A 23565-nucleotide genomic window follows, 5' to 3' on the forward strand; every position below is an offset into this window, starting at 1 on the left:
TCAAATAACACTTGGGTTAAACAAACCCTGAGGGGGCACCGCATGAGGATGAATTAAAAATCACTAGGATAGCTAGCAGTTGCAGATACCAAAATTAAAAGTAGTAAAAAGAAATGAGATCTAACTTTCACCAGCTCTCATGTAGATCATTTTGACTACTGATACAAGGAGTATGAATAACTGCATTACGGGTGACAGCAAAGCCCAGCTCTTAAGAGTTTGCAGAAAACCTGCAACCCAGAGTAGACAAAATGATCTTGAGAGGCATATGATCTAAATTTCAAATGCAAAAGTAAAAATGAGGTGGTAGTAGAGGAGAAAGTGGGGATAAACAGGAATTCAGTACACATTCATTTCTATCTACTTGGGCTTACTTCCAGTTAGAAATGTTGACTATGTAGTTTTCCCAAAGGCTCCAAGGAGAAAGTAAGTTTGAGAAGGAATTAGAAGGAAGTTAAAGTTGGTGATGGGGAGATGGATACTTCCAAAACTCTGCTGAACTATTCACCAACTTGGTGCATTGCAGCAGCCAAGAGGCAAATAATAAGTCTGGAAATATCAGGGACAGCTTAGTAAACAGAAACAAGACTAGTATGACATAAATGCATTATGCAGTCAGATATAAAAGCTGGATGCAGCTCTGAGTTTACCATCTCAAAGATGGTGAACAAAATAAAGAAGGAAAACAGAATCTCCCTCTCACTAAGGACAAAATGCATCATATTTTTCATACTGCAAAAGTAAATTCACTATTATTGACAGACGAAAAGGTGCCAAGTGTGTAGAATGATAACCAGTACAGTAAAATAAAAATATTCAATTGATCCAGTTGACTCACTGCTTTGTTAAAAATGCATTATACAACTATAAAGTGTGCAGAAAGATAAGACTTTTCAAAAGATTTTACAAATAAAAGACAAATATCAAATTCAAGTTTTGGTTTATTATTATTAATAACAAAGATGATTAATAACCCCTAAAGTGCACTGGTATCATCGGTAAACTTTAAAATATTTTTAAAAAATGTTTAAGTTAAAACTGGATTTTCCCAGATATTTTAAAAATGTTGATCTCCCCACAAGAAAAACCATCAATGACCACGGATCTATCCTTTATCAACTACAAACATGCATTTTTAATTACTACCATCCACAGCTGACAAAAGCATACGTACCATATCTTTAAAGTGCATTTGAATAAGATTAACATCATATATTACTTTGCCATAGTGGTCAAAGGTTTGGAGACATTCAACATTTCAGGATTTGCTTTTTGTCAGTAAGCTAACTTAAGGCATGTATTACAGCAGTTGCTTTTCTCCAAATAAGCTGCAGAGAGCATTCATGCACACTGGAAACTAAAGTGTGAACCAATGTATCAGAGTCAGTACCAACATCTGTAATAAAAGTGTCTCACAGTCACAGAAATTGCTGTCAGATAACAATTATACATGATCTGTCATTATCTCTATTCCAAAAAATAAGGTTTGAGAGGGAAAATATAATGTGTTAGTTAGCTCAATATTTCTCAATCTATAACTAAGGGCCTTTATTAATGGAAGACGAAAGCATCTAGCTTCAAATTATCCCAGGCTTCATACAGATGTAATGAAGAAAATCAGAGCCTTTTGTTGAACTAGAGTCCAGGAATTTACAGATCACAAGCTCATTTTTTTCTGAACCAGAATCATATACTATATGTACAGGATATTTCATATTAGAAGTCTGCCACAATACAATTTCATTTTGCTTCTCAGAACATTGTGTTGCCTTATGTTGCCTTAGGGCAGAGTTGTACAGCAGACCTTTGGTATTCGCTAGTGTTTGGTTCCAGGACCCCCTGTGGATACCAAAATCCATGGATGCTCAAGTCCCATTAAATGCAGTGGTGTAGTAAAATGGTGTCTCTTATACGAAATGGCAAAATCAAGGCTTGTTTTGGGGAATTTAGATTTTTTAAAAAATATTTTCAAGCTGTGGATGGTTGAATCCATGGATAAAAAAACCAGTGGATATGGAGGGCCGACTGTTTTGCTACATGGCAACACACAACAGACAGAAGAACAGATTCCAGAGGAATCTAACTGAAATGTAATTAGAAATACCTGAAAAGTAAATCATCATGGGTCAATAGCAGAGGTGCCACATCATGATTCAGAAGAAAGGCCTAAGAATTTGGCAGTCTCCATTTTTAAACCAACAAGATCCCTTGGTTGCATTAGGCAAGCCATTATTCTCTCCACTTCACCTACTATTTAGAGTCATCAAATCTTCCTGTTTTATAGGATCCTAGTAAAAAGTCACTAAGGTAATATATATGAAACAGTTTGAAACTGGTTACTCTCTATATTGAGCCAGATATGTTTTGCAGGTAGATTTTGGATCAAGGCAGCAATAGCATACTGGTGAAATCTGAAACAGTGATGGGAAAATGACGAACTAACACTTAGAAAAATGTTTTGTAGAAGTCCTAAGATGTTCATACTGAAGCATAGGCATAGATTTCCCCTCCCAGGTCTATCCCTTTCCCCTCCCAAGTCTATCCCTTCAAAGATTTCATAATTCAATGCTAAAATGGTGCCAGATAATGGTACTACTATGCATCTTTAAAAATAACATTCCTAAAAGGATTAACTCCGTTCCCGCCCACACATTTATTTATTAATGCTTCCAATATGGACTGGTACTATTATGCTTGCCCACTTATGAATCACAGGAATAAACAGTGCCAATGATCCAATAATCGAAACCAGGAGGAATGTCCATAAGAACACGCGGTCAAGCACCTGCGCTATAAACTTCCAGTCCTCAACAACCTAAAGAAAGAACAGGGGGGAAAGGTCAGAATCTTTTCTTAAACATGGTCAGATTTTTAGCTATTCATCAGACTAAGCAAAAAGCTAGCAGACGGAATTATGTACATCTCTATAAAGAAGAACAAGTGTTAACAAACAGACCTGACAAAAACCCCAAACTAAGTAACACAAATGTAAAGTTTTAGTGGATATGTTCGAGAGGAAAGTCTTTCAGCTATTGTTGCTCATATATTTCCAAGAGACAGAAACTGTTTGCTTTACAGCTGTTTTGTTATTGTTAGAAAATATGCTAAGCCCTGCAGAAATGTCAAAATTCTAAAATATAATGTCACTGACGCAAGACTCCAGCTTATTCAATATTGTACAATACAGCAATAACATGGCTTGCATCACACTTTGGCTTAGCTTGCCTTGTACTTCCATACTCTGGTTATACTTCTGCTTCTATGGCCCTGGATTTTGCCTAATGAGATAAACTTACCGTATATACTTCACTATAAGTCGACCTTATGTATAAGCTGAGGGCAAGTTTGGGAGCAAAATTATGGATTTTGATATGACCCGTGGATAAGTCGAGGGTAAAACCTAGGAGTATATAGCAAAGGATCAAAAGGATGAAGCAAACCAAAACAATGTCAAAGAACAAAATTCCAGCCACGATGTTTGCGCTCAGTCTTATTGCTGGATGGATAAGAGAATAGAGAGGGTTGTTGCTTCCAGGATAGATTATACTCTTGCCTTTCACCAGGGTATGATTCCTCTTTTTAAATAAGAGGTAAGATACAGTACTTACATTGACCTGTGGATAAGTCAACTCAGTTTTTTGAGTCATTTTTTAACCTAAATTTCTACACTTATACATGAGTATATACAGTATAACATACATTTAGCTTAGCTATGTAGTTGTTATTTTGTCCTGTTTTAGATGTTTTGTAAATAAATCCATATCCTCATAATGGTTGTGTGTGCACCTTATTCTCAATATTGCCTTTGGTACTGAATCTGGTTGGTGCTTTCTGGCTACTGTTACTGCAAGGGGTACAGTATACTCTGTGTGCAAAACACCCTTCGGTTTTTTAAAAAGGACCAATTTTTTAAAAAGAAAAAGAAAAAGAAAAAAGGTCTTGTGTTGAGGTGCTCAAGTTTCTTTGGCCTAGAAGTTGTCTGCTTGGACTATCTGTAAATAAATAAAGATCCCCTTAGACTCTCCAGGTTGTCCTAAGTACTGTATATACTCATGTATAAGTCTAGAAATTTAGGTAAAAAAATGGACCCAAAAAACCTGGGTCGACTTATCCATGGGTCAATGTAAGTACTATATCTTAATTTTTATTTAAAAGAAGGAACCATTCCCTAGTGAAAAGCAAGAGTATAATATGTGAAGCACTGACTCCCTCTATTTTCTCATCCATCCAGCCTTAAGAGGAAGCAGAAAGAGTTATGTCTGCTGGATTTTTGTAAGTTCTTTGACATTGTTTTGCTTTGCTTCATCTTTTAGATCCTTTGCTGTATGCCCCTAAATATTATCCTCGACTTATCCATGGGTCATAGCAAAATCCATCATTTTGACCCCAAAAATTGCCCTCGACTTATACATACGGTCAGCTTATAGTTGAGTGTATACGGTAAGTCTGTGCTCCGCGTATCTGAAACGTAGCAGGAATTATAGAGATATTGGTAGTTCCCACTTTGTACAGTTGGTGTTAACATATCTTTTTGGGGCACAGCGCTCTCCCAACTGTGATACGTCTCACATAAAGTTAGACCGCTACTACTATGAGAGAGCCAAGTATCTGAAAATGGTAGTTTTATAAATGCAGGAAGATGCCTTATGTCATGTCAGACTATTGGTACATCCAGCCCAAGAGCATTAACACCGAATGGTGCCAGTTGCCAAGTTCCAAGTGTTTTTCTGGTCATACCTGGAGATGCCAAGGACTCAATTTTGGCATGCAAAACCAAAGCATTCTGAAAAGGAACAGATATGGATTTTACTATGTTCCTGTTCCAGACCTCCTCTCCCAACAGCTGAATACACCACGACTAATACACACACCTCACGTACTTCATTCTCCTTGGCGATGTGCCTTGTGATATAGCGGATAGAGTTTAAGGCCGCTTCCAAGGTGTTCCTAGAAGACTCAGACCCGTTGGTACTGCTGGTCTCCTCTTCCTGAGCAAAGTATCTATCGACGTGGCTCCGCATGCAAAGCAGTTTGGGAAGCTTCTGAAGAAAAATCTTGCGGACCCAAGGTGCCATCGCGCTGTGCGTCGACGAAGAGCGATGGTGAACATTAATTGCAAAGACAGTTATTACAATGGACAAGGTCACAAAAATCATTGTAAATACCAAGTACTCGCCGATCAAAGGTATAACTTTAGAAGAGGAGGGTATGATTTCTTCGATGACAAGAAGAAAGACAGTTAAAGATACCAGCACCGATGTGCACAGAGAGATCTTCTCACCTTCATAGGATGGAAGATAGAAGACAAGGACTGTTAAAAAGGACAACCCAATGCAGGGTATAATGAGGAACAGCGTATAAAAGAGAGGCAACCGTCTAATTATAAATGAGTACGTAATAAACGGATACCAACAGCATCCATCAGTTCTGTTCCCTCTGATGCCAGTCGCAGCCACTATTTCCCATTCGCCATTGTCAAAGAAATCCCTTTTGTCAACTTCTTCATCCACGAGAATTATATCGACTTGTGAGCCATCGTAGGTCCAGGAACCAAATTTCATGGAGCAGTTTTGGAGATCAAACGGAAAATAAGTAACATCTATGGTACAGGAACTTTTGTAATTTGCTGGTGGAGTCCAAGCAATAGTACCGTCATGTTTCACAACTGTTTTTGTGGATGTCCCTTCAAAACGACCATCTGCACTGAACAAACATTCGGAGAAGAGTTACTAAATATGTGGCAGCTTGTTTTCCACAAATAGCATACACAGTTTTTAATGCAGTTTATTTTCAGATGCCTACTGTGATACCTTTTAAGGTTATGTATGCACTTTTTACTTTCTCTAGTAGAACAATGTTTTTAAAATGAGTATATTTTCAGAGCCAGATTATTATTAATAATAATGAAAAATTGGTTGATAGTAATAACAACAACAACAACAACAACAACAAATATTTATTTATATCCTGCCTCTCCCTATGGATATTAACTCTTGACAATCAACGTAAGTATTCCTTAACCGCTAGGTGGGTGTAATTTGGGAGTAATTTGCTCTTAATCCTAAAAATTCTGAAATTATATGATCTCTTGTAAGTTTTTAAAATGATAATAACTATTGAAAAACATTTAATACTTACTTGTCATACAAAACAATGTCTGGAATCCATATGGAATCAGATGGAACACGGATAGATGTTATTCCAGCATAGTCTTTAGGGTCCCACTTTAGCTTTACGTCAACCCATTCCTACAAACAGATGGTTTTAACAAACATCTTCATTTTAAAACTGCTAACTTGAAGTAATTAGGATAGCAGGCAAGATGTGACATGTACAGCATTCTATTAAAATGACTAAACACAGCAAAGACTTTAATTTACTGTCTATAGAGAGATCAAGTAACTTGATCAAAGAATCCTTTCCATTATCATGTTTGCAGTCCCACTATTATATAAGATGTGTCTGCTAATGAAAACTGTAATGTAAAGGCAGTTCTTCAGCTTTGTCAGTGTATATTGCCCTTCAATTCATACACAAGCTACAATCCACATCATTTATTTCCATTACAGCACAGTAATATACTTAGGCACTCTGAAGTAAGCCCAATCAGGTTAAGTGGAACTTACATCCATGTAAATGCAGATAGAATAGCAGCCTTAACATAGCAAACTGGGTACTCTATTAAATGAAGAGTCTGCATTCAACAATCCACCTCCCTTATCTAATCAAAAGGTACAGTTCAACAATGTCCCAGAATAATAGAAAGTGATGGCCATTTTGTTTATAATGTACTACGCTTACCTGCTTCAACCAAACATTTGTCGTCATTAGTTGATTTTTCTCATCCTAGCGGAAAAATAATGGTTACATATATGACACATGATTTGATAAGCTTTTATACAACTCCCAACAGTGATTGATTATATATGGCATACTTTCTACAACTATCTCAGGGAACTTGTGCTAAGATAACAGATTATCAGCGGTAGATAATGCATGGCATATATGCTACAACTATCACAGGGAAAAGCTCCAGATTTCATAGGGGACTCGGCATGGCATTATCTGGTGGGCCTTCGGCTATAATGGTGCTCCACCATGAACCTTGGTGGGCACTCCCGGCGAGGAAAGGGCTATCATTTTAATTTCTCACAATACCTAAGAGCAATCCTGTGGGGGTTTTTGGAGAGAACTGTAGGAAAATTCAGTAATCTCTCTAAGCTGCTCTGTGCTCAAAAGTGCCAGAAAAGGAGAGCTCTCAGAAGGCATCATTGGTGTGACTCTGAAGCTGTGCTAAATACACATCAGTGCCAGAGGGTGATGCTGGCCCTGGCTCTTGTCTGTAGAAGGTGATTTATACTAAATATTTGTAGATCATGGTGTGGAAAAATTCTTAATGTTAGATGAAACCATGACAGAATAGACTTTTCTTATGCATGCATTTCTCCTTGCATACATACAATCCTCACAAAGCCTCCATGAAAGACCCTCTCCAGAACATGCGCCTCCGACAACTGACTATATTGTGCCAAGTAGCAATATAGCAGCAAAACATCTAAACATACCACATCCACCAACTGGGAAATGGCAAGGCCAAATTTCACTTTGATGGTATCATTCAAGCGTTCCACCGGGCGAACCCATCTTTCATAGTCTTCAAATAAGTGTTTAAACAAGCGGTCTTCGCTCTTTGCAATAAAAGACGGTTCAGATGTACCTGTATGAAAATCAAGCAGGGCGATCCCATTACCTATAAAACACAGTAGTTAAATTCTCTTTTACACATTCATATTTCTGGCACTGCAAAAAAAGGAAACCAAGAGGCTTAGAAAGTACTTACACTTACTCAAGTCACACATCATTTGCCAAGAGTGAAAGAGGACAGGCAGAAAGTTGAGCACCACAGAAAGCTACCATTTTCCCACCCTGTTTGTATATTGGGAGAAAACAAATCAATAATTTCCGGTCTCTTCTGCAGATTTGGCTCCTAATACCAGCAAAATAAAATAGGCTGATAACCCACTTGAGGTCATGCTCAGGATTCTTTTACATTCTGCCTCTTTCGGCATTTCCATATGTGCAAACTTCAGCCTAGCAGACTTGTTCACTATACACTATATTTATTCCAGAATTTCATCTGGGGTGCATAGGCTGGTGTTCAACTGGCAGCTATTGCTGCCTCCAGGAGCAAAGGAGAAAACCTGGCACATAGCTGCCTGCCATGACATTCAGCTATGCTTAGCCTTTCAGTCCAGCAAATTAGCATGGCTCGGGTGGAAATGCGCATGTGAGAGCAAAAAGGTAATAGAAAGAGACAGGTTAAGTAGCAGAACATATCCAGGATGCATAAAGGGGGCACTCAGCCACCTGAGCAGTGAGAGACTAAAGGGCAGCGGAGAAATGAAGAGAAAAACAGCCAAGCATTAATGAAGCATATTTCAAAATCCAAGGTTCACCCTGCTGTTTAGACTTCTCCGGATAAACACTACATGTCTCCATTGGGAGTACAGTATACTTATATGGCAATATTATTTCTTATTGATAGTCACAGTGGTGAAGTGGTTTGAGCATTGGACTATGACTCTGGAGACCACGGTTCGAATCCTGGCTCAGCCATGGAAACCAATTGGGTGACCTTAGGAAAGTCTCACTCTCTCGTCAGCCTCAAAGGATGGCAATGGCAAACCACTCTGAAGAAACTTGCCATAAAAACCCCATGGCCTTAGGGTCACCATAAGTTGGAAATGACTTCAAGGCACACAACGATGTTATTATTTCTTGTGAACTGACAGTGTCTCATCTAGGAATGAAAGTAGGGGCTACAGCCTGATCTACACATGTAAATACTTTCTTGACCAGCAGATAAGGTGAACATCAACCCAAATGAAAGGGATTGTATTTAAGATGCTATTCTACTATAGAAAAGTTCTGAGATAGAGTTACACCTTGCCTTTCTTCCACAGATGAGACTCAAGGCAGAATGGCATATTAAAACAAACAAGTGATGAGATGGCATATACAAACCAGAGGCATTGCCTAGTCTTGACCCATCATTCAATCTCAGCAAAGCCTGCAGTTTTCATCTTTTGATATCTCACCCTCCGGTGCAGGAAGACGAGGGAGAGGGGAGTCAACAAGACCCTCACCAAAGCAACTCAGTTTTGGAATATTCCATTAATGGATCTACACAGGTGTAAGGCAATTCGCATGAGGCACAGAGACCACAAAGAAACTCTGCTTCCCTAGTAGGCAAGGCTGTTTGTGCAGACTTCATAAGCAAGAGAGAGAATATAAAAAGCCTTATACAGCTTGGGCCTGGTTTACTTGAGGGAACATCTCGTCCCACTAGGTAGAAAGGGGTAAGTTTCAAGTGGCAAAATGTTGGTCATCTGATAACTGATATATAAGCTACCATGGTTGCTTTAAGTGCTTCATGCCATACACTTCAACTCCAGATTTGCATTTTGGATTACATCTGCAGCCACAGATATGAGTCAAAACAGCACCAATTCTGCATTTACTAACATGTAATTCTGCATTTACTAACAGCTGAGCTAAACTGCTAAGTCACACCGACTGCAGTGCTACCTGAGAATGCTAAAAGGAGAGGCATACAAAAAGGTGGGGATGCTGCTGACACAATATAAATTTGGTTCCTCATGCAATATTTATCATCGTGGTGTTCAAGGAGCTAAAAAACCGGAATGTTTATGTAAACACCAGCCGCCTATCAGCAAAAAAATATATCTGTCCAGTGCATTTTGCAAGCTTAACCATGAACCACTGGGAAATGCAAGCAGTTCCAGGCCATTTAAGGAAAGCAATTCAGCAAATATATAGCCTGCCTGTTACAGTACTCCTTCCCTTCTGTGCGCTGGCATCCTCAGATTAAGGGCTTAACGGAGCACAGAAACGATCCCTTCTGAATTATTTGGAAAGTGTTTGACATTTTGTAGACATCAGCGTACGCAAGTGTCATTACTCAAGCGGTGGCCTCCTGAGCTGTCTGGCAAAGTCACTGGCAATAACAATAACGCTCCAGACAGCTCACTTCTTGTGTGCCAGGTTTAAGAGGGTCCCCCTGTGGATTTCACCAGCCATCTGTTAAAAGGAGAAGAAATCATGCTCAGTAAACAGACGGATCCTATACGTGATGACTGAGAAATGAGTCCTGCTATAGTCATAAGACTTGGGTCCAAGCGTGTATATCCTTAAGGTCCTACAATTTAAATTTATTAATGCCAAATTTATTGATTGACCGACTGCACTTACAGCCCACCTTTCTCCCAAAATGGAGAAAATGGTTGGATTTTAAATACCGTATCCCAAAACCAGAATCAGCTGATGACAGGAGAAAGGGCACGATAAAAAGTTGCTTGTGAAAGAATGAAAAAGACCCAGAAGGGAGAACAAAGGAGTTTTTAAAAATAGGAATTGTGGAAGGTAAAGATAGTTATAACACATATCTGTCAGGGGTGCATTGATTGTGTATTCCTGCATGGCAAGGGATTGGACTGGATGGTCCTTGAGGTCTCTTCTAGCTCTGTGATTCTATATTAATATTATATTCATATGCAGTTTATTTATTCTATGCATTTATGGATAGGAATTATTGTGTGTCTTCAGGTCATCTCTGACTTAGAGCAACCCTAAGGAATACGTATTAGAATTTGTTTGGGGAAGGTTTGCCTTTGCCTTCTTCTGAAGCGAGAGAGTGTGACTTGCCTAAGGCACCCATGGCTGAGCAGGGATTCAACCCTGGTCTCCCAGTGTCCAAGTCCTACACTCAAAGCGCTGCAGCACACTGGTTCTCATGGGCAGGGATTCAAACTGATAATTTATGATAATAAAAATTGCACACAGCTTCCAGGCTCCCAGCAAGCGACAGACCGAGCAAATGATGCTGCAGGGACTGTGTGCAGGTGCACTGAGTTTATAGCTGCACTGTGCAATGCTATAATAACTAGATTCCAGAACCAGTGGCACAAAACAAGACCTTCAAGCTATCCTGCTCCCCAGCAAAAGCAGAATACTGACTTTCACAATGACAACTGCCAACACATCCACATAAGCTTTTTTCACTTCTGGAGAGTCTGGTGTTATATAACCATCCCTCCCTCATTTCTCTGCAGACTTCTGGAAAAAGAATTGCCTTATCTTAAGCACCCATAAGGTAATCAAAGGAAAGGAAAACCACGGAAGGAAATAGTATTTGTTTCTGCAGAGCATTATTCCCGCAAGGTTTCCAAATTCCTGCTTGTGGACAAATATATAAAAAGAAGGGGGAGACACATCAACTGATTTTGAAGCAGAACAGAATGTTGTATTTCATACCAGATGAATCTACGAAATGATTCTGGAGCACTTTAATAAGCACTCCTTTTTGCATCCCATCCCCACATCTTAACTGGGAAGCACCCTACCTTACGCATATTTATTTGGAATTAAGGTTGCATCCACACTGGAGAAATAATCCAGGATGACACCACTTTAACTGCCATGGTTCCATACTATGGAATTCTGGGAACTGCAGTATGGCAGGGCACTAGAGGTCTCCAACACAGAAGGCTAAATGTCTCCCAAAATGACAATTCCTAGAATGCCATAGCATTAGGTCATAGAATGTAGTGTCAAGCTGGGTTATTTCTGGAGTGCAGACACAGCCTAAATCCTACCAAGCTCAACTGGGCTTGGTCTCCAGACTGCAGCCTAAATATATTGTGAGATAAGTTGTATTTTAACTATTTTTCCAGGGGGGTACCAAGGCTGAGAAATCATGATCCAGACAGTTCATGACCCAAAAGGAGTTTGATCCTTATCAAGTAACTGGTTTCCATGGAAATTCACTGGGTGACTTTGGGCAAGTCACACTCTCTCGGCCTCATAGGAGATAAAAGACAACACCCCTCTGAACACATCATGCCAAGAATTATGAACCATAACAGAATTTTAAAAAGTAGATTTCCTCACTCTCAGTAATTATGTAGGAAACAGCATCAGAATACTACCTATATATAACTTATTCATTTTAAAAAATGCGTGCACACAAACAGGGAAAGAAATCCTACAGATGCAACAATTCGAATGAATTGTGAAATTGTGTGTGTGTGTGTGTGTGTACAACCAAATTGTGTGACTTTATATTTAATAAGATAAAAAGAAATAGTACAAGATAAAAGAAAGGAACATAAATATATATCAAGCGTGGGAAACAGTGTGTGAATAAAAAGGGTTAAGGATGAATTTATCCAGAAGAAAAGTAAGTTCTTATCACAGGATCCTCAAGTGTTCTTCCTGAAAGTCTCTTTAATCTGGGACTGATAAAACCATTTTTCATTCTATTTATTTTAATATACAAAAGGTTTAAAGACTTTCTGGTAATCTCGGCTTTGGTTTTATATCCCTCCCACCCCATCCCCATTGCAATACTCGTGTTCAAAACTCTCGACTGTCCTTCGAATCGGATTTAAACCATTCGAAATCACTCCCCAATGCAAGCCAACATCTACACCGCAGGCCCAGAAACCAGCTCTGTGCCATGATGCATTTAAATCCTGAGAGGATTCGCAACCACAAGGTGGGAAGGGAAAGGGATACTTGTTTCATAAAGCCTGAAACCTAGCACTACATCCCTTGGCAGTTGTGGTTCTTATATATGCAGCTCACTGCACCAGGGTTAGCCTAGAAAACAATAATGGAGTGGGGATGAACTCTTTGCAGAGCAGCAGAAAATGTAGGATCAGCTCTATTTGGAAACTGGAGGATGAAGATGGATCAAAAAAAAATTTTAAGCCATTGAGAGAATACATTGTCTTTACAATATACAGTAATAATGGTGTGAAGCGGTGGAGGCTAGACTCCTGTATTCAAAATAAAATTGCAATTTTTCCTTCCAGACGGAAACCAAAGTCCTAGCCAGTGCATTTTTTACTTTCAATCTGTTCAGTATCTCTTACATCTCAAGTAAGCATGCAGTACAAACGTGCCAGGTCAGCATCTCAGGCTCCAACCTTATGAGCAATGCTATGTGAAGAAGTGAATTGAAATCTGTGGAAAGCTCCTGCTGAAATAAATCAGTTTATCTTAAAATAAAAGGAGGAGGAGGCTACTAAATCCTCCCTCCCTTTTTGGTACCCTTAGAAAAGAGACATTGCATTGCCTGCTTACCTGCATACTCTTCTCCCAACACAAACCACTGCATTTTGGGTCACGCTTCCAAGCCTTATAAACACTACAATCCTCCTGTGCCTAAAAGTTGCAATTCTGCACCCACTTATCTGGGAATGAGCTTGACTAAACTCTTTAGTAAACGTGTGCATGTGTTGTGTGTCTTCAGGTCGTTTCCGACTTAAGGCGACCCTATCCTGGGGTTTTCTTGGCAAGATTTGCTCAGAGGAGGTTTGTCATTGCCCTCCTCTGAGGCTGAGAGAGTGTGACTTGACCCAGGTCACCGAATGAGCTTCATAGGGCTACACTTTTAACGTGTGTGTGTGTGTGTGTGATGTTGGCCCCACGGAAACCCAATGAGGCTTCCTTCCCACCAACAGACAAACAAGGACTGCATTATGTTGAAAAATAAAAGGCTATTGGATTGTGAGTTGCTGCATGGCAAGAGGGCTGGCCTGGGTGGCCCTTGTGGTCTTATCTAACTCGGCAATTCTATAGGAAGGATTGGTGAACCACCCATTCCTCTTGCTCTATATTTAAGTATCCCTCCCACAAGCAGCAAGAACAAGGCTGTGAAAGGACAGTGCATTCCATCCCTTTGTTGTTAACTGCCCTCGAGTTGATCTGGACCCATGGTGACCCCATGGATGAGGCATCTCCAAGATGTCCCCCTGTCCTCCATTGCTCTGCTCAACTCCTGAAAACTCATACTTGTGATCTCTTTAACAGAGTCCATCCATCTTGCACGTACCTCTCTTTCTACTTCCTTCCACCTTTCCTAGCATTATTGTTTTTTTTCAGTGATTCATGCCTTCTCATGATGTGTCCAAAGTACAACAACCTGCATTTTGTCATCTTACCTTCCAGAGAGATTTCTGGCTTGATCTGTTCCAGGACCCATGTGTTGGTCTTTTTGGCCATCCATGGGATCCTTAGCACTCTTCTCCAGCATCACATTTTGAATGAACTGATTTTCCTCCTATCCTCCTTCTTAACTGTCCACCTTTCACATCCACACACGGCAATAGGGAATACAATGGCTTGTACAACTGTTGTGCTCAATTGTATACCCTTGCATTTTAGGATCTTCTCTAGTTCTTCCATAACTGCCCTTCCCATTCTTAATCTTCTTCTGATTTCCTGGCTGCAGTCTCCATTTCTATCAACGATTGATCCCAGGTATGAGAATTCTTTGACTATTTCTATTTCTTTGTTGTCCAATTCAAATTTGCATAAGTGCTCCGTGGTCATTATTTTGGTTTTCTTTATGTTCAACAACAGGCCTGCCTTTGCACTTTATTCCTTGATCTTCCATAGTAGTTCTTCCAGGTCTTTGAGGTTTTTTGCTAGTACTATGGTGTCATCTGCGTATCTCAGATTGTTGATATTCCTTCCTCCTATTTTCACTCTCCTCCTTCTGTGTCCATGCTGGCTATACTTACAATACGTTTTCAACATACGTTGAACAAGTCGGGTGATAGGATGCAGCCTTGTCTGACTCCTTTGCCAATTGGGAACCATTCTGTTTCTCCATGTTCTGTCCTGACTAGCAGATGGGTTGGCATTCCCATGTCTTTACGGGCGTTCCCTAGCTATCTACAATATTTATTTTCAAATACCATGCACTCTGCAAATGGGTACTGACTGTTATTCAACCGACTGGACAGCAGCTGAGATGGAGACTGAGCGTATCCAAAGGAGGGTGACTAAAATGGTGAAGGGTCTGGAAACCATGCCCTATGAGGAAAGACTCAGGTTGCTGGGGATGTTTAGCATGGAGAAGAGACGGTTAAGAGGTGATATGATAGCCCTGTTTAAATACTTGAAGGGATGTCATATTGAGGAGGGAGCAAGCTTGTTTTCTGCTGCTCCAGAGAACAGGATCCAGAGCAATGGATGCAAGCTCCAGGAAAAGAGATTCCGCCTCAACATTAGGAGGAACTTAATGACAGTAAGGGCAGTTCGACAGTGGAACACACTCCTTCCTCGGAGTGTAGTGGAGTCTCCTTCCTTGGAGGTCTTTAAGCAGAGGCTGGATGGCCATCTGTCAATGGGGATGCTTTGATTGTGAGTTCCTGCATGGCAGAATGGGGTTGGACTGGATGGCCCTTGTGGTCTCTTCCAACTCTATGATTCTATAAACCCCTCTGAGTTCCGTGGAGGACGGGAAAGCCTGGACCTAACCCTCTACAAGCAAGACAACGTTTGTGGGCTGCTAAAGCAGTATTAATCTGTGTCCCACCTTTGCTCTGAGAGAAATTCAAATTGCTATACTGCTCCTCTAAATAAGTACAGCTCATGAAGAGCAAGGTGTGCGCACACACACACACACACATATATGTGTGTGTGTGTGATGTTCTTTGCATATATAATTATAGTCATGAGAGCCAATGTGGTGTAGAGGTTTAAGTCTTGAACTATGACTCTGGAGACCAGAGTTTGATGCTCTGCTTGGTCATGGAAACCCACTGGGTGACCCTGGGCAATAAGTCACACTCTCTCAGCCCCAGGGGAAGGCAATAGCAAACCTCCTCTGAACAAACCTTGCCAAGAAAACCCCATGACAGTTTCACCTTAGGATCGCCATAAGTTGGAAACAACTTGAAGACACACAACAACAACAACAACAACAATGTATTTCAGATGGGGGAGAGGTTACCTTACCTGGGCAGGAAATCTAAGATTCAACTGTGTTTGTATGTATGTATGTGTGACACACAGATATATATGTTGCTCTTCATATATACATACATATGTACATACATACATATATATATAGAGAGAGATCTATATATATGTGTGTGTGTATTTATAGTATAGATTATATATAATGTATTTATATACACACATTATTATGAGAGAGAGAAAGAGCAAGAGAGTTACCTTCCATAACGAAATGCAAAAAACCCCAAGTTTTCATTTTAAAACACATTCGCATGAACACCATCCAGCTCCTCCAAAGTGTTGCAGCTGGTTATTGTTTTACAACAGAGTGTAAAGCCGCCTTGAGTCCCATGATTGGAAAAAAGGCATAATAATAATAATAATAATAATAATGGCAGAGATAATAATTTGATTGCTATTATTATATATAAAACAATAATAATTATAGCAGCAATAATAGTAGCAGTAGTACCAGTAATAGTAATAAAAAGTAGTAGCTGTAGTAGAAGCAATAGTAATAAAATTCTAGTAGCAGTAGTAGGAGTAATGCAATAATAGTAATGCAATTAATAATAGCAGTAGCCGCAGCAATAGTAATAAAGTTAATAGTAGTAGCTGTAGTAGCAATAATGGTAATGCAGTTAACAGTAGTAGCAGTAGCAGCAGCAATAATAGCAATAAAATAGTAGTAGCAACAGCAGTAATAGTAATGTAATTAATAGCAGTAGTAGCAGCAACATTAATAGCAATAAAATAGTAGTAGCAGAAGCAGCAATAGTAATAAAATTAACAGTAGTTGCAGTAGTAGCAATAATAGTAAAGCAATTAATAGTAGCAATAACAGTAATAAAATAGTAGCAGCCACAATAGTATTATAATTAATAGCAGCAGTAGTAGCAACAATAATCATGCAATTAATAATAGTAGTAGCGGAATCAATAATAATAATTATAATAATAAAATAGTCATAGAAGTACCAGCAACAGTAATAAAACAGCAGTTGCAGCAGCAGCAGCAACAACAGTAGTAAAAATTAATAGTGGCAGCAACAGTAATAGCAGTAGCAGCAATGAAATTAGTAGCAGCAGCAACAGCAATAAGAATAGATGCAGTACTGTCAGGAAGTTCCTCCTAATGTTCAAGTGGAATCTCTTTTCCTGGAGCATACATCCATTGTTCTGGGTCCTGTTCTCTGGAGCAGCAGGAAACAAGCTTGCTCCCTCCTCAATATGACATCCCTTCAAATATTTAAACAGGGCTATCACCTCTTAGCCTTCTCTTCTCCAGGCTAAATATCCCCAGTTCCCAGAGTCTCTCCTCACAGGGCAAGGTTTCCCCATTTTGGCCACCCTCCTCTGGACAGAATCCAGCTTCTCAATTGTGGTGCCATGCAGGAACTCTCCGTCAAAGCATCCCCATTGACAGATGGCCCTCCAGCTTCTGTTTAAAAACCTCCAAAGGAGGAGACCCCACCGCTTTCCAAAATCATTCCTCTGTGGAACAGCCCTGACTGTCAGGGAGTCCCTCCTAATGTTGAGCTGGAATCCCTTTCCCTGCAGCTTCCATGCATTGCTCCATTGTCTCCTATTCTCTGGAGCAGCAGAAAACAAGCTCCCTCCCTCCACAATTGGGACATCCCAGGAGCAGCAATAAAGTCAGGAGCAGCAACAGCAATGGCAATCAAATTAACAGCGATGATACAATGAAACAACGAGAACAACAACGTTAATCCTAACCATGAGCATCACTATCATCACCAGCATTGCTGCCTCCTCCCTCTCCATACAAAGCCCCCAATGGAGGATCTGCTGTTACCTAGAGTCCTGGGGGCTCCCCTTCCCTCCAAGGAGGAGCAGGAGGAAGGCAGCAGAAGCAGGAGGCAGAGGAGCCAGGGAGGCAAAGCAGGGATGCCCCGCAGCTGCTTCCCTTCCATGGCTGCTGGATCCAGAGAAGGACTCAGGCAGAGGAAGCAGAGCATCCTTCCTCCTCCTTCAGCGACGCCTCTCCAAATGAAGCCCCTTCGAATGCTGCTGCTCTACTGCTAGAGAGTAGACCACGCCCCTAGGGGGAGGGGCCAATATAAAGGGGCGGGCCCCTCTTCGCCCCGCCCCTTCCCTTGCTGCCATGTGAGTGTGTGTGTGTGTTTTTGGGGCCATCCACAACACTGGTCTTCCTTCCCTGTCCAGCTCCTGCATCCCTGCTTTATATGGGGAAGACAATGGCTTGTGCCACTCTGACTTTAGTGCTCAGCTGCTCATCTTGGCTCTTTGGGATCTTTTCTAGCCCTTCCCCACTCCTAGCCTTCTTTATACTTTGTAGGCTAGCCATGGAAGGAGCAGCTGTCATGATGGACCTTATATGCTGATACCTATGGCTCTTTTGTGTAGGGTTTGGATTGTGGGGTGGCGTAGATTGTGGGATTCCATGATATTTGGAGTCTGAAATTGCACATTATTTAAATTCTGAGATTGCATAGTATTTGGATTCTGGGTTCTGAGATTGTATAGTATTTAGATTTGGGGATGACACACTATTTGGATTCTGAGATTGCGTAGTATTTGGATTGTGGGTTTGAATAGTATTTGGATTTTGGGACTGAATAGTATTTGGACTGTGGGACTGGATAGTGTTTGGATTGTGGGATGGCATAATATTTAAATTCTGAGATTGCATAGTATAGGTACAGTGTATGGTGGGTTTGGACATGTGCTAGTCAGGCAAGGGCTGGGCAATACTATGCAGTGTCTTGGATTTATATGTTCTTCCAGGGAACTTTGGGAATGCGGAGGAATACTTTTACTACAGTAGACAGTTAGAGCTAAGGTATGGTATTTTTTGGGGGGGAGGGGGAATGGATAATAATGAGAACCATTAGGATTTTGCTTGGGAATAAATGTTTGACCACCAATTAGTGAGTAGATGGAGCTAGTTGAGTTGAGTAGTTTAATACTATGGTGGGAAGCGGGAAAATTGGGGCCATCATACTTATCAAATTTGCAGATGACACCAAACTAGGAGGAGTAGCTAATACTCCAGAGAACAGGATCAAAATTCAAGATGACCTCAATAGATTAGAAAGCTGGGCCAAAGCTAACAAAATGTCTCCTTCCATGTCGGGGATGCTTTCATTTAGATTTCCTGCATGGCAGAATGGGGTTGGACTGGATGGCCCTTGGGGTCTCTTCCAACGCTATGATTCTAGTTCTGATCTAGACACTTTGGTGGTAACATATGTCCTGATGTCTTCAATAAAGTCCTTTTGTTTTCCATCACATTAAGACTGTTTGTCTGTATATTGGGAACTGAATCCACTGGTTCTGATAGTAGCCTATTGTGTTGAATCCTGTCTCCAAATTAGGTTTAGCACCTTGGACAACTCCTTTGCAGTAATCCAGAACCTGGAATGGAGGGATTCAAAACTATAGCCGCATTAGTCTTTAGAATCAGTATGTAGAGAGATCTAGTAGCACCTTTGACACGAACTGAAAGACGTTATGTAATGTAATGTCCAAATGTACATAGAGAGATCTCGTAGCACCTTTGCAACTAACTGAGAGAAAGAAGTTGGCAGCAGGAGCTTTCGTAGACTTTAGTCTACTCCTTCTAATACATTTGGAATTACTGTATATTTCCAGGTTCTACATGTGTGCATAGTTTTGAAATCTGGACAACATAGAAAGCCGATAGAAAGAAAATCAACTCATTTGAAATATGGTGCTGGAGAAAGGGTCTACAGATACTGTGGGCTGCTAAAAGGACAAAGCGATGGGTCCTAGAGCAAATCAAGCCTTCTCCTTTGAAGTCAAGATAACTAAACCAATACTATGGAGAGAGATCTTGTAGCATCTTTGAGGCTAACTGAAAGATAGACGTTGGCAGCATAAGCTTTCATAGACTTCAGTCTATTTCTTCAGATGCATTTTGGTGGAGTGGAAAGCCAGGAACAGAAGTCTAGGAAAGCTCATGCTGCCAACTTCTTTCAGTTAGTCTCAAAGGTGCTACAAGATCTCTCTACAGACTGGAATGGAGGGGAGGAAGTGCACCATCTTGTGATTTGCTTCAGACAGCAAAACATCTTTGGCTGACCCCTATGCGCTCTTCTATCTCTGTTCATTTCAGGGCACATTACAGAGGAAGAGAAAAAGCCACAGGAATCATGAGAGACAAGCCCAGAAAGAATAGGAGAAATCTGCTAATCTACTGATCATACAGAGCAGATACTGATGAGATTTTGGGATGTTAAGTCCAGAACTGTGCTCTCTAGTGCTCAGTTGTGTATCTTTACTCTTTAGGATCTTGCCTAGTTCTTTCATGGCTGCCCTCCTCATTCCTAGTCTTCTTGACTCCAGTCTCTGTTCTGATCAATGTTTGATTTAAAGTATAGGAACGCTTTTACTAAAGACAGTCTCAATTTGATCATCTTTGTCTTCCGAGGCAATTTCAGGTTCGATCCGTTCTAACATCCATTTGTTTGTCTTTTTGCCCAACCATGAGATCCTCAGTACTTTCCCCCAGCAAGTCTTAAGCCTTCACGTAGTTTAGACTTGGCTTATAAAAGTCTGCTTTGTGATCTAACCAGGAGAAAAATGTTGGTGTCACAAATAAAGCTAAATATCGGAACGTATTGGACAGGCAGCAATATAACACATATTTTTGTCATGTAAGAAGAAAATATATTTATCAGCCTGACACTTCAAATTCCTTGAGTTAGCTAAAAATGATAAAATAAAGGGTGAAAGCATGCATGCGCACCTTTGCAAATTACCTAGGTGTGCAGTATAGTATTTGGGTTCATATATATATATAACCTGGGACCCCTGAATTCAAGCCAACTGTCGTTATTCTCCAATGTCAAATATATGAAATGCCTGGGGTTTATTACAGAACATTCTAATCAATCTCACAAGTTGGAATATATGGAGGGGAAAGTACTGCGCAAGCAGCTTCTTCTATATTGTTTGTTGCCTGCATCATATTTACTGATTTACAAATGCACACTTCATTTTTACTTTTAAAGACTAGACTGAGAGTTTTGAATTATGCAAGGCAATGGTTCTGGGGATTGACTGTTTAATTATACAGTATATCACACTATATATAAAAGCAGCTGTCTGCAGGCAGAACAATCAAATTGCTAAACACAGGTAAAAACATTTTTGCTGATTCTAAGTCGGTTATCCAATTCACATTTACCTGGCATAGTGGTTTAAAGTGATGGACTACGACCCTGGAAACCAGGGTTCGATTCCCAGCTCAGCCATGCAAGGTGACCTTTGGGCAAGTCACACTCTCTCAGCCTCAGGGGAAGGCAATGGCAAGCCTCCTCGGAACAAATCTTGCCAAGAAAATCCCATGATAGGTTCCCCTTAAGGTCACCATAAATTGGAAATGACTTGAAGGCGCTCAGCAGCAAAGCTCTATATGCACACTTCACTCAGAATGTGCATTGTGCAGTTTATTTATTTATTTAGCTGCTATCCAAATGTTCTCACGCTAGGATTTCCAGAATTCATGACTTGGATCTTCGTTGGTCAAGTCACTGAGTAGGAATCTCAGGGCAAAAGTGCTGTCTTGAAAGATGTGGGTGACAAGATCTATCTTGTCTTCTTCATGTGTTGATTTGATATGTTTCCTTTGAATGGCAGACTCTGTACAACAGTGACTAATGCTCTATGTATAATGCTTTATGATATCACCAGGGTTTGACACTAATAATATTCCCTTGTTCACATCACAGCCTGCCTCCTATGAATTCACAAGATGTGATCCAAGTCACACCAAAAAATGGATTCAGTATAACCAGTGGCAGTGTTACCAAGTATGGTTTTATATAAAATTTTGGATGACATGCGGTCTGAAGCCATGACTCCTGACTGACCCCACAGCCAGCCGCCATTAACCTAAGAGCGAGGAGACCATGTAGCCAGCTGCCCTGACAAGGCATGGTCTCAGAAAAAGGTAGATTTAAACCTTTCAGAGGAAGTTTTGGGAGTTGCTAACCCAGATTCGCAGAGACCTCTGCAAGGAACACAATAGATGTGGCTTCCTTCTTAATGAGCCAGTGGTTAACTTAACGGCTCGGCCATCAAGGTAGCTGCTCTCCTGAAAAGTGTCAGACCTCTTGCATTGTGTAACCATTGTGTAGCTTTTGGCTTAGACAAAGCCAAGTAATCAAAGCCTTTGTTTCGCAGGCAGCCATCACCTGAGGATATGTTTAGTCCTATATAAGGTCTAAGTTTTCAGCCCTCAGTGCGCTTGTCGAGTTTCCAGTTCCGAGCCTGAGTTCCTAGAGCATCTTGCTCTGCTGAAATCACTTGAGCGAAGCCAAGCTCACTGTCACCAGGCCTCTAAGTTAGCTTTGCCCGCCAGAACTCAGCTCCTAAGCCACTGCGGCCACTGTGATTCTTTCCCGTTCCCGCAGCCGTGTCTCACTATCTATCCTACATCTCACCCGGTTCCTTGGAGAAGACGTCTAAAGTAAATATTCCCAATGGTGCCTCTCTCTTCCTTCCTTTACTCTCCAAAACTCACCCCTCCCCTGCTATAGCATTGTATGTGTGTGTGTGTGTGTGATCCCTTTTGTTGTGTGGCTTTAATAAATGTTTCTAGTTTAATTGCACCTCATTGGTATCAGAGTCTCTTTCTCTTGGGGGTGGACTAGGCAACCTCTGGTATACACATAGGGACATGATCCTGTGCGTGCGTTGTTAGGACACACCTCTCGTATTTGAGCTAATTAAAATTCCCCTTATTCGATCCTTCCTAACAGCAGGAACAGTGTGGTGTAGTGGTTTGAGCATTGGACAATGACTCTGGTGACCAGGGTTCAAATCCCTGTTCAGACATGGAAACCCACTGGGTGACTTTGGGCAAGTCACTCTCTCTCAGCCTCAGAGGATAGCAATGGCAAGCCCCCTCTGAAGAAACGTGCCACAAAATCCCCATGACAGGTTTACCATGGGGTTGCCATAAGTCAGAAACAAGTTGAAGGCACATAAAACAAACATGCACTTTCTTACTCCCCTAGCGAATGCTTCACAATGTTCTTGTCTTTGCTTGAAAAGACCTTCACATCTCTTCCCTCACCTTTCATGCTCTCAGTTCTGTTCAAACGCTGTTGTCCTAAATAGAAATACACCAGAGGCACGCATAGCTAAGTCTTTTAGGAAATCAATAAAGCTCAGCCAAAATACCTTTTTGACATGTCACCTTCTTGTCACCTTGAGGCAGCTTCTTCTTCAATGTACTGGCGCATAGGTACTGATACGCTAACCAAACTTGTTTCATAAACACATTTTTTAGTTTTTCCCCTACAGCCGAATTCTCTCTAAAATAAAATAGATGGTCAGCCAATGAATCAGCCAGGACTGTATATTAATTTATAAATGTCACTGTTGCCTATTTCCTAAATATTCTTGCTCAGTTCAAAGATAGGGTCCATCTAATACAGCAATAGGGAATGTGTTGTCCTCCAGATATTACTGGACTTAAATTTCCATCATCCTTCACCAATCAGTGTGCTATCTAGGCATGATGGAAACTGCAGTCCAACATCTGGAAGGCCAGCCATTTCCTTCCTTGATCTAGTCTGTACAGCATCCTCTTACCAAGCACAAAGAACCAAACAATTCAGGGACTTATTCTGCATCTTGTGCTTGTATATGTGTTCATTCTTTCTTGCATTTTATTTTAATAGGGTATTTTTGTATTTTACATTATTGAAATGGTTATGCC

At 40.7% G+C, this 23565-nt stretch overlaps 1 protein-coding gene across 3 annotated transcripts; it reads right to left on the minus strand.

The window, feature by feature from the left end:
• Positions 1-923: 923 nt before the first annotated feature.
• Positions 924-23058, minus strand: LOC149307185 (neuronal acetylcholine receptor subunit alpha-5). 3 transcript variants are annotated; one of them, XM_089538562.1, is made up of 6 exons: positions 23025-23058; positions 7566-7717; positions 6802-6846; positions 6139-6248; positions 4872-5703; positions 924-2815 (listed from the first exon to the last, which is right to left on the minus strand). In XM_089538562.1, exons 3-6 carry the CDS (start codon positions 6826-6828, stop codon positions 2654-2656), a joined length of 1131 nt encoding a protein of 376 aa, XP_089394688.1. In that variant the 5' UTR covers positions 6829-6846; positions 7566-7717; positions 23025-23058; the 3' UTR covers positions 924-2653. The 3 variants fall into 3 exon arrangements, with proteins under 3 accessions (XP_089394688.1, XP_089394687.1, XP_089394686.1); XM_089538561.1 differs by lacking the exon at positions 23025-23058 and adding an exon at positions 17647-17808 and having other exon boundaries at positions 4881-5703; XM_089538560.1 differs by lacking the exon at positions 23025-23058 and adding an exon at positions 17647-17808.
• Positions 23059-23565: the final 507 nt, after the last annotated feature.

This window comes from Sceloporus occidentalis, unplaced genomic scaffold, assembly GCF_023333645.1.
Source record: "Sceloporus occidentalis isolate IW3139 unplaced genomic scaffold, rSceOcc1.0.p SCAF_9, whole genome shotgun sequence".
In the NCBI taxonomy this organism is placed as follows: domain Eukaryota; kingdom Metazoa; phylum Chordata; class Lepidosauria; order Squamata; family Phrynosomatidae; genus Sceloporus; species Sceloporus occidentalis.